The sequence below is a fragment of the Raphanus sativus genome, chromosome 9 (genome assembly GCF_000801105.2).
Source record: "Raphanus sativus cultivar WK10039 chromosome 9, ASM80110v3, whole genome shotgun sequence".
Classification (NCBI taxonomy): Eukaryota; Viridiplantae; Streptophyta; class Magnoliopsida; order Brassicales; family Brassicaceae; genus Raphanus; species Raphanus sativus.
The window spans coordinates 4,758,367-4,771,865 of record NC_079519.1 but is presented as its reverse complement, the minus strand read 5'-3'; the positions used below and the strand labels follow the sequence as shown (position 1 = coordinate 4,771,865).

The window sequence follows — 13,499 nt, the reverse complement described above, 5'->3', positions numbered from 1 at the left end:
CCAACGCGCAACAGAAAAGTCTCTGAAAACTTAAGCCCACAAATGGAAGAAAATATTATAGGAAATACGTAAATATACATAAACTAGGAGCGAAACATAACAACTTCGAATTAATCCAACAATCTCGAGGAACCGAGAAGGAAGAAAATCGATTCAGGAGATAAACCAAAAGGCTTAGAGGTCATTAGCTCAAAACAAAATCGCCTTGTGTTAGTAGTACCAGGCGACTTGGATAATTCGAAAAGCCCATGGGCTGCTTTTTTTTCTGAAACTGGGTCGGTGTAAATTTCAATTTCTCAAATACAGTATAAAACAACACATTCGGCAATAAATTTTATTTTATTTTTCTAGATTCCCTTTGTTTACTCTCCTCTCTGCACGCTGAAAATAAAAATCTGTATAAATAAAAAACCCTACGCCTCTCTCTCTCTCTCGTCTTCTCTCCTTCCCAGTCTCACACAAACTTCCTTCGTATAAATCCTTTGTTTCCATAAAAAGTCATATAAAAATATATATATATTCGCAAAAATATCGCTATATTCGAAGAAACTCTCACCCCCTTAGGGTTTCCAATCTCTAAATCCGATCCCACAATCACCCAAAGATCCTTACTTTTTCGGTAATCCCCCCTGCCTCACTCAAAAAAGATTCGATTTTTTTAAGCTTCCGGTGAACCGGAGAGCTAATACATTATAAAAGGAACAGACTTTTCTCGAATCTGAGAGGGGGTTTGTTTTTGATTTAAACAATGGATGACCTTGAAAACGCAATACTAATCAGCTTCGAATCTGGTCCTGTCGAAGCTTCGTTAAAGTCTCACGCCGTTAGTTACTGTCAGCAAATCAAGGAAACGCCGGATGTGTTTAGGATTTGTATCCACAAGCTCTGGTTCTGTAACCTTGTCCAAGTCCAGTTCTGGTGTCTCCAGACTCTCCAGGACGTTCTGAGGGTCAGGTACGGATCCATGAGCTCGGAGGAGAGGAGTTTCGTGAGGAGCTCGGTGTTCTCGATGGCGTGTCTGGACGGTGTTGATAACAATGAGGGCCTTGTGAGGGTTGTGGAAGGGCCTGTGTTTGTTAAGAACAAGCTCGCTCAGGTTTTGGTTACTCTGATCTACTTTGAGTACCCTTCGGTTTGGTATTCTGTGTTTGTTGATTTCATGAGGTGTCTGAGCAAGGGAGGTGTTGTGATTGACATGTTTTGTCGGGTTTTGAATGGGTTGGATGATGAGTTGATTAGCTTGGATTACCCTCGGTCCCCTGAGGAGATTGCGGTGGCTGCTCGGGTTAAGGATGCGATGAGGCAGCAGTGTGTCCCTCAGATTGCTAAAGCTTGGTATGACATTGTCTCCATGTACAGGAACTCTGATCCTGATCTGTGCGCTACGGTGTTGGATTGTATGAGGAGGTTTGTGTCTTGGATTGATATTAATCTTGTTGCGAATCAAATGTTTGTTGCGCTGCTGTTTGAGTTGATTTTGTCTGAGGGGTTGGCTGATCAAGTCCGTGGTGCAGCTGCTGGGTGTGTCTTGGCCACGGTTGCTAAGCGGATGGAGCCCCACTCGAAACTGCCTCTCTTGAAGGAGCTCCATATAAGCCGTGTTTTTGGTTTAGTAGTGTCGGGAGATGCTGATTCAGAGCTTGTGTCTGAGGTGTCCGCTCTGGTTACTGGCTATGCTGTTGAGGTTCTGGAGTGCCATAAGCGGTTGAACTCAGAGGAGACCAAGGCAGTCTCCATGGATCTGCTGAACGAAGTTCTGCCATCGGTTTTTTACGTCATGCGGAACTGTGAGGTTGACTCTACTTTTAGTATCGTCCAGTTTCTCATGGGTTACGTTTCGACTCTCAAAGGCTTCCCTGCACTGAAGGAGAAGCAGCTCCTCCACATTAATCAGATTCTTGAAGTGATCAGGATCCAGATTTGCTACGACCCTATGTATCGTAGCAACCTTGACTCGCTGGATAAGATTGGGTTGGAAGAGGAAGATAGAATGTCCGAGTTTAGAAAAGATCTCTTCGTCTTGTTGCGTACAGTGGGACGTGTTGCTCCTGAAGTTACGCAGCATTTCATCCGAAACGCTCTAGGAAACGCTGTTAAATCCTCTTCTGAGAGAAACGTGGAAGAAGTGGAAGCTGCGCTCTCGCTTTTGTATTCGCTTGGAGAGGCTATGACGGAGGAGGCCATGAAAACAGGATCTGGATGTTTGAGTGAATTGATTCCAATGCTGTTGACCACTAAGTTCCCTGGTCATTCTCATAGGCTAGTGGCACTTGTGTACTTGGAAAACATAACTAGGTACATGAAGTTTATCCAGGAACATTCTCAGTACATTCCAAATGTTCTTGGTGCTTTCCTTGATGAAAGGGGTTTGCATCACCAGAACGTCCATGTGAGCCGTAGAGCTTATTACTTGTTCATGAGAGTGGTTAAACTGTTGAAATCAAAGCTTGTTCCGTACATTGATGAGATCCTGCAGGTAAGGAATTGGTTTTCTTCTGTCTGTAACTCTGGTTTATTTGTTTGACTGATTTTATCTTAACCAAATATATCTTTTGGACAAAATTTTCAGAATCTCCAAGATACGTTGTCCCAGTTGACAACCATGAACTTTGCATCAAGAGGACTTTCAGGAACTGAAGATGGCAGTCACATTTTTGAGGTTATGATTTTTCTCTTTTGACGCTACTGTTTTCATTTATATATTCTGAGTTGGAACTAAAGTCTCTCTCTCTCTCTCTCAATGCGGTTTTACTGTAGGCCATTGGCTTAATCATAGGGCTAGAGGATGTTCCAGCTGAAAAGCAGTCAGATTATCTATCTTTACTGCTTACTCCTCTCTGTCAACAGGTTTTGGTTCCTAGTCTTCTCTTATTTGCACTAGGTATTGTTTATTTGTCTAATGTATTCTGATTCTCTCTCAATGTGATTGTTACCAGATTGAGAACGGACTTATGGAGGCAAAAGTCGCAAGTTCCGAAAACTTTCATGCAAAAATTGCTAATATCCAGTTTGCCATTGTGGCTATTAATGCTCTCAGCAAGGTTTGTGCCCCCCTTTATCATAGTTTGTCCAGAACATATCTGTTACTTGGTATTTTTAATTTTGCTCACCCTTCTGTACTTGTCCTTACATTATTGTTTCAAATCCAGGGATTTAGTGAACGTCTTGTTACTGCGAGCCGTCCTCGAATTGGTCTCATGTTTAAGCAGGTTTGCATGAATGATTTTTTTCTTCTTCTTCTTCTTCTTCTTCTCTATTTCTTATGAATCGTGCAATGATAATTCTCATAAGTTTACTGTACTAACTGAAATCTCCTGGCTTTCTAACAATTGATAACCTTCTCTGTAATGTAGACACTAGACATGCTTCTAAGGATTTTGATCGAGTTTCCAAAGGTTGAGCCTTTGCGGAGTAAGGTATGAGTTTAGTTGTATGTTTCATTTTAAAATATTGATTCACAGTTTTGTAATTAGCTTGGTACCTCTTCTCTTCAGGTCATATCACTCATACATCGTATGGTTGAAACCCTTGGACCCTCTGTGTTGCCCTATCTTCCCAGGGCTTTAGAACAGCTACTTGCTGACAGTGAGGTATACCAAAAATTTCAAACTCACCTTACACTGTTTCATTGATTGTGAATTCTCAAGATAACAATTAGTTGAAACTCTTATTGTTCACTTGCTTCTCTGCGATTATAACTTTTTCAACAAATAAAAATTCTTATTTATGGTGTAGCAGCCGAAGGAAATGGTTGGTTTCCTGGTACTACTCAATCAGCTCATCTGCAAGTTCGGCACCTCTCTCCGTGGTATACTGGACGAAGTCTATCCTGTGGTTGCCTATAGGATTTTCAAAGTAATTCCAAGAGGAGATGACTCACCCTCACGTTCTGTTACTATTACTGAGGTATTTGTTTGATTGTTTATCTAACAGCAATGTATTAGTCTCCATGCTTGATTGGGTTTCTTGCCATTGCCTGTTCTTATCTCCTTTAAGATTAGCGGTCAAATAACGTCTTTCCTCACTGTGTAGGAAATGAGGGAATTGATCGAGCTTCAAAGGACGCTGTACACGTTTCTTCATGTGATGGCCACACATAATCTCTCTTCTGTATTCCTTACCCCTAAGTGTGAGCCGTATTATGAACCAATGATGCAGCTGCTTTTGAACACTTCTTGTACTCACAAGGACATTACTGTGCGAAAGGTTTGTAACACTTTACACTCTGCTTACATTTTCACACACTTTTGATGATTTTTTTTTGGTTGACACTCTTCGTTTCTTTGTTTGCCTATAATATAGGCATGCGTGCAGATATTTATTAGACTAATTGAAGATTGGTGTCCCAAGCCATACACAGAGGAGAAGGTCTGCCCTTGCTAAACATTCTTTTCTTCATGAAAGAACCACAGATGTCATAATCGAAATCTAATTTTGCTTTTTCAGGTCCCAGGTTTTGATCTCAAGATCAAAACTTTTGCAACAAACTGCTGCTTTTACAGTGTACTTGATAAGTCTTTTGACTTCAATGATGCGAATACTGTAAGCATTAAGAAACTTTTGAGATTCTCTTTTTTTCTTTTAGAATTGTTTCTGCAACTAACTGATTTTTTCTACTTCCTTTCCCTCTGCATCTCTGTCTCTTGTGAACACAGCAGGGCTTGTTCAGTGAAATCATCAAGGCTCAGAAAGTGATGTATGACAAATTTGGTGATGCATTTCTCATGCATCTTTTGTCTGGAGCTTTTCCATCTGCAGATCGTCCACAAGATTTGGCGGAGCAGTATCGCCAAAAGTTGCAGGTTCTCTATAACACATACCATAACAATAGATTAAAAATAAATAAAAAAACTCCATTGTTCTTGTGCTTGAACTTCGTTTCTCTCTCTCTCTACATTGTTTGGTAATACAGGGTAATGATACTGGGGGACTCAAGTTATACTACCAGTCCCTTATAAAAAATCTCAGGCTTCAACAAAACGGGAATCATGTTTTCAGATAGCATTCGAAATAAAGGTTTCTCATAATCAATTCTGCCGCGAGCTCTACCACTGTGAACTCTAAAAGGTTTTGACATGAAAGCTCTCTTTTTAAGTTTCTACTTAAGCAGTGGCTTTGATACATATATTGATGTCTAGTCTCTGTGCAGGTTTCTCCAGATGTAAATATTGTTGCCATTGTGTTACTCGAGAGAGGCAACAAGGTTGGTTCTTCTCACCATCCCACCATTTTAATCTTGTTTTAGATTCATTCTGCTGATGTGATTTTTTTTTTTCTTGTGCTTTTCCAAATATGCAGTTGTACCTTTACCAAAAGAAACATGTTATTGATTCACTCCCCCCGAAGTAGTTTACTCGAACCAAGGGCATTGCAAGTTCTTCCAGTGCAACACTCCAAATTTTTCTCTTTTGTTTTTTTTTCTGGCCTTTTTGTCGTGGGATTGTATCTATAAAGCTTCTCTTCTTTTGCCCTATCTCCAAATTTTGATTATGTCATGACTCTTGAACTTGTGCTTTAGGTGTTACGTGCTTCTTCTTGTCCATGAAAATACTTGGAAAGAAAAAACAAAAGAAACAGAAAGTTTTGGCTGATTCTTTATTTTGGTTCTTTATTATGAAATTATTATTAGCTTGGATTATGTGCAAGCAACAAGCTTTGCTTTTGAACTCTAATGTTGATGAGGTACATATGCCTATCAATCTATTAATCGTAAATGGATTTATCAATGGTGCACGTTCAGCAATTACCCTACAGACAAAGGATGTCTTTCATTGAATGTTCATCAACTGTTTCGACGAAGACCAAGATTGTTTTGATTACAATGATGTGGTAAACATATCAAAGCTGCTGTGTTTAAGTGATCCATTTATAACTTATCAGTCGATGTTTACTAGGTTACAACTTCTCCGAATATTGTGAGAGAAACTTTGAGATTGAGCCTGTTGAAGTTACATATGGTATGTGTTATAGAGAACCTGCAACTTTTGTTTTAGGCCTAAATCTCGTAGTCCAAACCTAAATTTTATGTTTTTTTTTTTTTTTAACTCTGCCTAAATTTTATGTTTCTATACACCTTTATTTTTCAACTATACAAAACGTTAACAAAAAAGTTTTAAATGTATTTTTTAGCTTTTCATGTAGTCTATTTTTGACAATTTTGGACTACTTTTCTAACTATCATTTTACTTATAAAGTCCAACTAGTTTGATTCATAGCTGCCGGCGTCTAATTTTAATTTGGCACTCGTATGTGTGTGTATGCATAGACGTAATCAGTCTTAAACTCTAAGTCTTCAATCCTACAAAAACTAAACAAATTAGACTTTTATTTTAATATTCAAAATGCAGTCTATTTTTCGATTGCTTTTCTAATTATCCCTTTTTCATTTTTTAAAAGAACTTCAAATACTTCATACCGTCGAAAACTCGAAAAGTTCTGTGAAATCTTGAAGATTATTTTGGCACTTGTATTTGTCTGTGTATGCACAGACGTAATATGTTGAAGCATAAACAAATATTTGTTATGGTGTCGTGAATTCAAATCAGAAAGGGGCTTTACGAATTTAATTTCTTCGTGGTTAGAGAGTGTTTATATATTTAAAACTCACGTGATTTGTTGTATTTCCTCTAAATAAAATATCCATGTAATGTAACATGGACCAAGGTCAAGAGCAACCTCTAATTGATGCCATTCTACAGCTGCTGCCACAAAATAAACCTCATTTATATAATAGTGTATTTTTTATAATATGTTCTTTTTTTTTTCAAATGCCAACAATTGTCTTATATTGAAACACCTGAAATCATGATTACGCCCAAAAAAAAGAAAGTGATCTCTTTTTCGTTTCTTATATATGTTGTCTACACATATTTTTCCTCCATTTGGTCTTTCTTGTGGTAAGAAAAAGGAGAATAGAGGTCAAAAGTTGTTACATTCAAATTCACTGTTAATTTCTAAAATGTTTCACACCTTTATACAAACTATCTTCTTGTTTTTTACTTCGTATTCTTACTTGCCGGTCTTATTTAATCAGATGCATTGATCTCATTCACATAATTTATTCTTATTGAAATCCATATACAGTCATGTAATAATTAGTCTAGCACCACTTGAATTTCCAGGTCAAATTAGCTAACCCAACCAAGTTAGTTGTTTGGTTTAATCCCCTATATATATTAAAACAGAAGCATTTTCAAGAGTTTCCTTAACTGAATTTGCGACGTGTCTGACGTGGCTTCTTAAAAAGCTTTTATTTTTGCATACGTGTCATGCAGAGAACGTTTGTCACAAAATTATGAATTTAATGCAAACATTACATTCCTTAAAAATCTTCTTAAACAAATCACGTAAACTTCATTACATAACGAACTGAACTCCTCGAATGTGAAGACGGGGGAGGAGAGCGGCGGGGTCTTCTTCATTGATTAAGGACAAGGAGCTCATTCTTCTTGATCGGAAGATGGCTATTGCGACGGAGATAGCAAAACGAAGACATGTAAAAGCGAAGATGAAGCATAGCACCGGGACGTCGTCGTTGTTGTTTTCTCTCTTTGAGAAGAGTAACATATGAAGTCTTGATTCGGGTGGGTTGTGTTTAACCCGCAGACTCCGTTCTTGACCCGACAGTCTCTGCATTTAGCGAAGTACGGGTCTTGAGACTCGTCCCATTCGACTTGGAATCTGAATCTGCTGAGGAAGTTTTGGAGGAAGGTCAAGAGAATTAGCAACCTTGCTCGGATAACGACCCCTGGATTGATTCGCATCCGTGGAGGATTCGACCCGGGTTCTTTAGTAGTTTGCAGTCTCGAGGACAGCGACTACAGTTTGGGAGAGTTAGAGGGGAGCAAAGACGGAAGAGAGAGAGAGAGAAAAAAATGGGAGCAAGAAGAGTCAGAGATTCTAAAAGGAGAAACGGTTTAGTTGATAAATCGGTTAGAGGAGGAGGAGGAGAACCGAAATGAAGAGCAGTTATTTTGGTTAGAGTCTAGCTGTAGAAAGAAGGTGAGGGAAGAAGAGAAGAAAGGGTAATTAACTCATGTCGCGAAAGGCACGGATTATCATCTAGTTTCAATAATATTTTGGAATCATATTTACCATCCGCATAAAACAAAATATTGGGAGTATATCTTTGATTATCTTGTTATACAGAAAATTGTATAAATATATGTTATGTTATATCTAACACAGTTTTACGTTTGCTACTTCTCTAGAAGCAATTGACTATCTGACTACACATAATGGTAATACGATATAATGATGATTTCGTTTTGTGGAACTTGAAGAATAAGCGTCACATGGTGACGACAAAGAAAATAATATATACGTCACGTGGTAAATGTGTCACTAGATGTTAGTACAGTTCACATCTTTTCCCCCCTTACAAAGGCAGTTCACATCTTTGTTTATGCCAACTTTTGAGTCTTTGATCAGTAAAAAACCTTATGATGTATCAGTTTCTCATTAAACTAGCTTTTCCTTTTCTTATGATGTATTTTTCCATGAAACATCTATCTTATTAAAACAGAAACATTTTGTTGGACCTAACATTTATTTTGTAAGTTTTTAAATTAAATACATCTTCATACTTTATAGTTAGACCTACATTAAATCACTAATGTTCTTTTCTTTATACTACTATCCATGTTTCCAAACATCTATCTTATTTAAACAGAAACATTTTGTTGGACCTAACATTTATTTTGTAAGTTTTTAAATTAAATACACATTTATACTTTATAGTTAGACCTACATTAAATCACTAATGTTCCTTTCTTTATACTATTATCCATGTTTCCAAACAATATACTTATTTTTTATACTACTATCAATGTTTCCAAACAATATATTTTTATACTACTATCAATGTTTCCAAACAATACAATAATTAATCTTAGTTATTTTATATATATCATTTTCTCTTTAAAATTTTGTAGAAACGTTATAATTTCATAAACTGCAAAATAATAAACTTTAAAATTTGGATTATAAGATTACAAATTCTGAAACTATTACAATTTAAATCCAATTAGATTATATATCGGTCATCCATCAGTTCAATCGGTTAGTCTCTGGTTTTAATGATTTTTTAATATGTATATTTTAAAAACCTAAATTGAATTGTTAGATCTCCGGATTAACCGGTATAATCACAATCGGGTTGAATTTAAAAACACTGATTTAAATGCAAAAATATTTTAAATACACACTCTTTAAAAATTACCAAAATATTTGTTAAATTATTAGTGAAATTTTTCATCGTAAAATATTCCGCGCTTCCAAAGCGCGGATCAAAATCTAGTACATAGTAAAAAGCTACGTAACGTATATATAAAATTAAATGTTCAGGCTTTTCTTCAAAAGATTTGGCAATGAAGTTGTTGCCCTGTCATTCTCCGAATATTTTAAAATGTTGAAAAATAAATGAATGATAATGAGAAAAATTGACCTTAACGAAAAGCAAATCTTCTTTGCTTTGTATAACTAACTATTCATTAGAAAAAAAAACTATTCATTAGAAAAGAATATGGTGCATCATCTCATACGGCCACCACGTAGTAACATAACCAACTTGTGCTTAGTTCAAAAAATAAATTACAAAACAAAGTTTTCTTTCTTTTGAGAATAACAAAACAAAGTTCTTGCGCGTGCAACCATATTTTATGTGGTATGTATGACACGACAAGAGAAGATTTAGTGGAACTCTACATTTGTATCATTTTTATTAGCCCTGCGAGTTTCGGATACTTCGGGTTATACGGATCGAGTATTTTCGGTTTCGGACAATTCGGTTCGGCCACATATCTACCGAAAAGATCGGTTTGACCACATCTCTACCAAAGTGAACTGAAAAAATCGGTTCGGTTCGATTTTCAGTTAACTTTGATTTTTAATTTTACTTCCGAATTAACCAATACTTTTTGTTTCAGTTAGATTTCGGTGTAATTTTCCATAAAATCAGATATTTTCGGTTGAATTTGGTTATATTTGGTTAAATTCGGTTATTTCAAATAATTTGGTTCGATTTTTGATTATTTTTGGTTATTTTCTGATATTTTTTTATTTTTTCTATTTTTCAAAGAAAAAAAAATCAAAAACCAAACCAAAAATCGAACCAATTTTCAAAACCGTTCCGAACCAAACTGAAATGAAAACTATAACCAAACCAAATCGAAATCAAAACCATAACTAAACCGAAAAATTGAAAATTTTGGTTCGGCTCGGCCTGATCGGTTCGAATAAAAGTCGCAGGACTAGTTTTTATATTGAAAATATTGCTTGAATTTAGATTTGAGGTTTTTATAAAGTTAAAAACTTCGTTATAAGGTAAAATTGTTATAAACAAATTGTATTAATTCTTTCTGTTAATCGGAATAGCAGGTAGCAGGATGTGAAATACAATTGGTCGACTTAAATATATAGTATAACACAAATTGTATTTGATTTTTAACAACTCAGCCTAACGGAGAAAACAGAGGATGATACCATTGTTTCAAGTCAATGGTGTGGCCAAAGCCAGTGCCAAAGCCACAGGTATTGGATTAAACATTCCAAATTTCCAACTTCACAGAGGAATAAAAGACACAGAACAGTCAACTTACTATTAGTTTTTGAGAGAAGTAACAAAGTTTATTTAGCAGAAGCAACATTTCTTCTAGATGAAAGTGAATATATGATACATATATAACCATTTTATTAACAACTTACAAGTGTATGATAGTAGCTAATAAACATAAAAAAGAATGAGATGGCTTGAGACAGTCAAAGAAAATTTCTAATAGATCCAAAACCGTCTCTGAATATGTCTCTTGCACATCTAAACTAATCTGTTATCATAAATTTAATCCCAAACTGTATCATATAACCAACCAAAACAGGGTTGACAAAAAAAAACCCAACCAAAACATTGAATTGGAATGAAAAAAACAATAATAATATAAATAACAATAGAAAAAACATATAGTTTGTTTTGGTAGGTTAGGAAATTATACTTCATAAATAGAGCTTTAAAAAATTAAAGTTTGAAACTGAGAATATAAAGGAATAAAAACAGAGGGATCTAAGACAAATCTTACTCATTTGCATATTTTATTTACAATAGATTATACTAAGTGGTTGATACCTTCTTGAATGTCTTTTTAAGACTAGAGACTTACTTTTTTGTTAGTCTTCACCAATATCTCACCACTATTTTCAAAGAAGTTTCACCATCTCCTCTATATATATTCATAAAAAGAAAGAAAACCATTAACAATATAGAGAGACAAAATCTTCTGAAAGAAACACAAAAAGAAGATAAAAATTCTTTCAGATGAAAGCAATGAGATTCTCTTGGAAGAACATATGTCTTCCTATAAGCTGCATGAACGATACAAATCTGAAGAAGACCACAACAAACCCATCTAAGGATAGACTTCTTCTGCTCTCTAGACAAACCTCTGTTCCAAGCAGAGTATACTTGTCTGATTTCAGCAACTCAACCATCTCACTCAACGATTTCTCAAACTCTTTCCTCACAGACATTCACATCTTCACCTTAGAAGAGCTCAAAACTATCACACAAGACTTCTCAAAGCATAACTACCTCGGTGAAGGAGGGTTCGGAGAAGTATACAAAGGGTTTGTTGATGATAGCCTCAAGACTGGTTTGAAAGCTCAGCCTGTTGCTGTCAAGGCTTTGAAACGAGAAGGTGGACAAGGCCATAGAGAGTGGCTGGTAATAATCTTGTGAAAATTGATCAGATCATATGAGAATGGGAGCATATAAAATTTTTCTTTTAAAATGTTTCTTTTGAAACTATGCAGGCTGAAGTTATAATCCTAGGTCAGTTGAAGCATCCACATCTTGTGAACTTGATCGGATACTGCTGTGAGGATGATCACAGGCTACTAGTTTATGAATACATGGAACGAGGCAATCTTGAAGACCATCTGTTTCAAAGTGAGTCAAGTTAATTCATGCACAAAAAAAAATCAAACAATGATTGTTATATAGAGATGCAGGTTACTAACAATATGAATACTGTTTGGTGTTAATGCATCAGAGTATGGTGGAGCCTTGCCTTGGTTAACAAGAGTGAAGATTCTGCTTGGTGCTGCTAAAGGCCTTGACTTCCTTCACAAAGGAAAGAAACCTGTTATTTACAGAGACTTCAAGCCTTCCAACATCCTCTTGAGCTCGGTAATTCAAAGCTTCTCTTCCTGTTTTTGTTCATTTCCATATACCTATTGTCATGTCACAATAACTTATATCTTTATATGTGAAACTTTCAGGATTACAGCTCTAAGCTTTCAGACTTTGGGTTAGCCACAGATGGATCAGAGGCAGAAGACTCAAACTTCACCAAAAGTGTAATGGGCACAGAAGGCTATGCCGCTCCGGAATACATCTCAACAGGTTAAAAGAACATTAACAAGAAGGCTACTTAAATCACAACCATTACATTCTTAGCCTTACATGTTTCTTGTTCCGTTTCAGGTAACTTGACAACTATGAGCGATGTGTTCAGTTTCGGTGTGGTGCTTCTGGAGATGCTAACAGCTAGAAAAGCAGTGGAGAAGTACCGGTCATCACAGAGAGGGAGGAGGAGCCTAGTGGAATGGGCAAGACCCATGTTGAAAGATCCCAACAAGCTTGAACGAATCATAGACCCCAGCCTCGAAGGGAGATACTCCCTTGAAGGCATCAGGAAAGCAGCTTCTCTGGCTTACCAGTGCCTGAGCCACAACCCTAAGTCACGACCCACTATGACCACCGTGGTCAAGACCCTGGGGCCAATTCTAGACCTCAAAGACATTCAAAACGGGCCATTTGTGTATATTGTTCCAGTAGCAGGTGCAAATGAAGGTCATGACGTCAAATGTAAGGATGGTGATGTCAAAGTCACAAAGGAGGAAACAGAGAAGGAGGCAAAAGGGTGTCCAAGGCACCGAGCAGGTCGAAGGAAGAGACGTAAACACAGGGCAATGAAGTCTCGCGCTGTCTATTCAGACACTACTCTGTACAAGAGTCTAGGAACCAGTTTATACACACAAGCGGAGTAAATTAAACGCACACAAAAATATTTATTTAATCTTTATACAGGTATAGAAACTAGGAAACTATAGTATATAATACAGGAGAAATACAAATAAAAATAAGGTTGTGTTAGATAAGTGAAAATACTTTGGAAAGCTTTAAAAGTGAGCTACATAGATATTTTCAGCAGTCAATTTTTATTTTATTTTGTAACTTAGAGATGTGTAAGTCTGAATTGTATGCAATGTTCAAAAGGGACAGTACTACTTTGGATTTTTATTTTTTCACCACAAAGACTCAAAACATCATAATCCTAAATTGACTCTAGGTTTCACCAACTACGCAAGGGGGCATGTTCCAGTTTCAGACAAAACAGTTAATCATATATATGACGACAGATTTAGATTACATACCTTGGTCATGAAGAAAGAATTCTTAATCCCTCACCAAACCCCACTCAAAGACGTGTTGAAAACCAATTCGT

General features: G+C 36.4%; 2 protein-coding genes across 4 annotated transcripts; both read left to right on the top strand.

Moving 5' to 3' along the window:
• Positions 1-351: 351 nt before the first annotated feature.
• LOC108828253 (exportin-T) lies at positions 352-5,591 on the top strand. Of its 3 annotated transcripts, none has more exons than XM_018601884.2 (15): positions 352-2,476; positions 2,570-2,659; positions 2,758-2,847; positions 2,937-3,041; positions 3,150-3,209; positions 3,354-3,416; positions 3,495-3,590; positions 3,736-3,906; positions 4,033-4,206; positions 4,303-4,368; positions 4,447-4,542; positions 4,659-4,802; positions 4,913-5,067; positions 5,150-5,203; positions 5,299-5,591. In XM_018601884.2, the coding sequence occupies exons 1-13, from the start codon at positions 749-751 to the stop codon at positions 5,000-5,002; spliced, it is 2,973 nt and encodes a 990-aa protein (XP_018457386.2). In that variant the 5' UTR covers positions 352-748; the 3' UTR covers positions 5,003-5,067; positions 5,150-5,203; positions 5,299-5,591. The 3 variants fall into 3 exon arrangements, with proteins under 3 accessions (XP_018457386.2, XP_018457384.2, XP_018457385.2); XM_018601882.2 differs by having other exon boundaries at positions 4,656-4,802; XM_018601883.2 differs by having other exon boundaries at positions 353-2,476; positions 3,739-3,906; positions 4,656-4,802.
• A 5,597-nt stretch (positions 5,592-11,188) lies between these two features.
• Positions 11,189-13,299, top strand: LOC108827013 (putative receptor-like protein kinase At1g72540). The gene is made up of 5 exons (XM_018600359.2): positions 11,189-11,713; positions 11,803-11,938; positions 12,042-12,178; positions 12,271-12,394; positions 12,476-13,299. Exons 1-5 carry the CDS (start codon positions 11,309-11,311, stop codon positions 13,039-13,041), a joined length of 1,368 nt encoding a protein of 455 aa, XP_018455861.1. The 5' UTR covers positions 11,189-11,308; the 3' UTR covers positions 13,042-13,299.
• The last annotated feature ends 200 nt before the right edge of the window (positions 13,300-13,499 follow it).

Bases quoted from the DNA above. Each gene is read 5' to 3' on its own strand.
- LOC108827013 (XM_018600359.2), top strand. From the start codon at position 11,309: ATGAAAGCAATGAGATTCTCTTGGAAGAACATATGTCTTCCTATAAGC. The intron at 11,939-12,041 runs GTGAGTCAAGTT...TTAATGCATCAG, and splicing joins TGAAGACCATCTGTTTCAAA to AGTATGGTGGAGCCTTGCCT. The intron at 12,395-12,475 runs GTTAAAAGAACA...GTTCCGTTTCAG, and splicing joins TCCGGAATACATCTCAACAG to GTAACTTGACAACTATGAGC.
- LOC108828253 (XM_018601882.2), top strand. From the start codon at position 749: ATGGATGACCTTGAAAACGCAATACTAATCAGCTTCGAATCTGGTCCT. The intron at 4,543-4,655 runs GTAAGCATTAAG...TTGTGAACACAG, and splicing joins ACTTCAATGATGCGAATACT to CAGGGCTTGTTCAGTGAAAT. The intron at 4,803-4,912 runs GTTCTCTATAAC...TTGGTAATACAG, and splicing joins AGTATCGCCAAAAGTTGCAG to GGTAATGATACTGGGGGACT.